Here is a 3,826-nt window from a genome sequence, read left to right as displayed (position 1 = left end):
ATATCAGAGACCAAATTGCCTATTTACTGTAGTTGTGGAGTGGTACAGTCTCTTGATCAAAAAGTATCTTCACATAACAGTATACAGAATTTTGCCTTTTCTTCATTTTTTACAGAGTTTGTTAAAAAAAAGGCTCTTTTTTTTTTCTGAAATCCATGCCTATAACTCCATAGTAATTAGATGTAAGAGCAGTTCCCAATTATTTACTTGGAAAGTACTGTTTTGGTGGTTTTTTTTTTTTCCTAAATCATATACTGGCTTATCATTCCCTAAAAGAAATCAGGAACAGCTTTTCTCATAATTCTGAGAAGCATGGAAATAGATAGTTCTAAAATGAAAAATATTTAGTAAACCATTCTTGATGCTGGGCGTCTTGGTTTTGGTCATCTTTGGTTTGTGGTGGTTCATTGCCATGTGTCCTGTGCAAACAAATAAGCATTAGCATCACTTACTTATTTTCAATCTAATCATTATTTAATACTTTTTTCCTGGAAAATCTCATGATCCTGTGAATGGATCTGTGCTCACTTGAACTGGATGAGGCCAAAAGGTGCCAGTTACAATTTCCAGTGGGATCTGTGCCAGCCAGCTAACTGGACTAAGAGCACTGGTAGTAACACAGAGGAAAGCGTGATGGATAGTTAAACAGCGATGAAGAAATGTTTGAACATAATTCTTGACATCTCAAAAAATTAAAAAAAGGATGCTTCAAGAAATCTTGAAAATCAGAAAATGGCAGCTGCAATTCACTCTTAAAAATATGAAATACAATTTCTGCATTAAAAATGTTGGGTAAAGGTTTTATTTAGAACTGAAAGATTTATCTGAATATTAACTCCGTTTTATAATCAATCCTATTACACAGTCCCTGATTTTTCAGGGTGCTTTTTTAACATTTATATTAAATTCAGTTAGCTTATAGTGGCAAATACGCCATCACTTATGACTGATTTATTTTTAAGAGTACGTAAGTATCAGCCAAGTTACCCTCAGTCCCCCTGTACACTTCCCTTTAAAACAGAAATCTAATTTGCCGTGGCAGTCATCTGGCATGACACAGAATACTTTTATCTTTAAGATGTAGGAATTGCCAAACTGGATCCAAGCCCGTGTCCTGGGTTACTGTCTTTGGCAGCAGTCAGCACCATCTGCCTTCGAGGAAAGAACTTCCTGGCACACAATTTACAGGATAACTGATCTCCACTAGGAGACAGGTGAGAAGGTTGGTTTTTATCCTGAAGTAGAGTGGCAAGGCTTTTTAAAATATTTATCATTATAGCTGTATAATGTTAACTACATAAATTTTTAACTATTTCTTGAAGAGAGAGTTCAGTCATGTTTATAAAACAGTCAACATTGTTTAAATAATAACTCATAAACTTGAAGAAAAAATGAAGCTTTTCAGAGAAAAAACATCAAACTAAGTTTTTAGTTAAGTATCTGATAATCAGTTTTTTTCTCTAAAGCCTTTGCCAAACGATTAGCTTAGATTCATTCAAATATCTCCTAAAATAAAAATATGCCATCTATATCTACCAAGTGCAAAGTGAGGAAACAAATGCGAGAAGGAAAACACATCCTTAACAGAACTACTGATACATGCCTGAAGTTTTAAACAGCCATGTTCACTATTAACTACATTCCTAGTTAAATACTTGCATCCCCTCTCTTTTTTAATACCAGGAGGGCTTGCAATCCTGATCTCTGCTGGGCAGTGATCATAGCCTACTTCTGCAGTATCTGCGGAGAGTGGAACACATGGTGTTCACTGTGCAACATGGAACTGTACATCATGGTTTATTTCCAATGTCTGATGTGCTTGAATGCCTGCAAGATTCTGAACACCAATTCATTATCATCTTACAGTTCACCACAGAATGGACAAATACCTTGTGGCAGCACTGCTGTTTGAGGACTGTGCTGATGGAGAGCTCACCCTGAGGCAGCCAGGACTCCGGTCTAAGCTTGTAGATTTTGTTATGTGAGGAGCACTTCTTTTTGATCTCAAGTCACAGCTCAAAAAGCTTTTTGCGTAGGAAGCTAAATTCGGAACACTGACAACACGACTGGGCACCTCAACCGTTTTCTTCTGCTGCTTTTTATTGTAACAAAAGAATTCATTACACACACTTTTTTTTTACACTTTATACTATAAAACCTCAACAATACCTTATTCCTAGATACCTTGTGAAGACAACCCAAAAATGAAGATTCTCCTATTTTTCTATAGGCATTTAAAATAAATTCTCAGGGTATGCTGTGAGGATCCATGGATTAGGTAGTCCAGTTAAAACCACTTGTGTAGTTGACCTTGAGTTTTTAGACACATCAAAGCCGGTAGTTTTGCAGTGGTCAGTTAGGGGCTTTCCACCGACTTGACCTCCCTTCTTCCCAGGACAGTTTATAGACAGTATCATACAGTGGGGCGGGATTGACAAAGGGCAAATTCTGAGTGGCCCAAACACAATTCATAATTTTTCCTTGATGCATCCAACTCCCAAATCTGCAAGCAGCTCCCAAATCTACAAGCAATGTCTGTGGTTATCCCAGTGGAAGACTGACATCTTGGAGTTCTAGTGTTTTATATTTGCTTAAACACCTTCATCTATGTGCATATATACTTCTCCTGAATTTATGTTATACTCAGCACCTGACTGCAGGTTGGCTTACTGGAAAGAATTCTACTGAATAACATTACCATAAAAAATTAATAGGATCTTTATTGTCCTGATCACCTGTATAATTCAATTAGCAATAAAACATCACAATCTGTTATTTTAATTGTAGTGCCCATCTTACCTTCATGGAAGGATTCAAGCATCCTGTATTAGGGTTGAAAGAAAATGATCGATTCCTGTAAGATTCAGTGTTGGCTAAAAGCGAATGCTGACATTTTCTTCCTTCCTGAGGAGAAAGTAAGTTAGGTGTATGGAAACATGTATTTGTCAGAAGTTGGTACAGAAACATATATTTGTCAAAGTATTCCAGAACAGAAAGAAAGTATCAGTATGAAGCAATGTGTGAAACACTTAATAGAGCCTTCCAACAGATTCCGAAATATATATACACATATAAAAGGAAATCTTACCACCAGCTGCTTGATAATCTCTTCTCTTTCACTTAATTTGTCTCGCAGACAGCTTATAAGGTGTGTATCTTCTGATCTGGACTCCCACTTTCTTGATTTTTCTTCAAATTCTTTAAGTCTGTACCAAAGAAAATGCAGACCAGAAAAAACTTCCTCAGACCAGGTTCACGAGATACCTAGGCTGTACTCTGCCCTAAATTCCAAGCCTAAAATACAGGGACATAGTCAGGCCTTTCTGATAAAATAGCATTTTAAAAATTGGGCATCTGTACATGGATTACATATAAGTATAGAATGTTGTGGAGTTACAAAATAAATTGCCACCTAGGTTAACCCACACCACCTGTCCAGTGTAAACTAAGAAGCTTGCACATCACATTGCTAGTCTAGTTTCCTGAAGAAAAAAATCTGTGTCACAGTATCTATGCATGTCTGTATTCATCTGTTTGTTACCTTTTTTGACCCAATGACTTTAGAATCCACAGGCTAACTCCAAACACTTTTGATAGAGGCCTCAGAAATCCTCCATTCCTATAACTCTGATAAAAAGAGAGGCTTGGATAGACATGCTGTTTTAGTGAATGCTCTAAGTCAAAATCTGTAGTGTGAGTTCAGCTCTTTAAAGGCCTTAATCAGGGGAAAAGATTCAAATAAGGACTTACACCTTCTTAGAGATGGTGTGGAAACAAAACATTTGATTGACCCGTGAGAAAAAAAGTCATTATTTCATCAGCCAAG

The 3,826-nt window shown here is 36.7% G+C and overlaps 1 protein-coding gene across 1 annotated transcript in view; it reads right to left on the bottom strand.

Moving 5' to 3' along the window:
* Positions 1-328: 328 nt before the first annotated feature.
* FAM184B (family with sequence similarity 184 member B) overlaps positions 329-3,826 on the bottom strand; it is a gene marked incomplete at its 5' end in the record, with an annotated part of 21,033 nt that continues 17,535 nt past the window's right edge. The window contains 4 exons of the mRNA XM_029085250.1: positions 329-419; positions 1,890-2,095; positions 2,800-2,904; positions 3,089-3,206. Coding sequence (XP_028941083.1) covers positions 329-419; positions 1,890-2,095; positions 2,800-2,904; positions 3,089-3,206 — 520 coding nt within the window. The remainder of the gene's footprint in view (positions 420-1,889; positions 2,096-2,799; positions 2,905-3,088; positions 3,207-3,826) is intronic.

This window comes from Antrostomus carolinensis, unplaced genomic scaffold (assembly GCF_000700745.2).
Source record: "Antrostomus carolinensis isolate BGI_N321 unplaced genomic scaffold, ASM70074v2 scaffold43125, whole genome shotgun sequence".
NCBI lineage: Eukaryota > Metazoa > Chordata > Aves > Caprimulgiformes > Caprimulgidae > Antrostomus > Antrostomus carolinensis.
The sequence above is the reverse complement of the archived record's forward strand: the minus strand, read 5'-3'. Positions and strand labels throughout refer to the sequence as shown.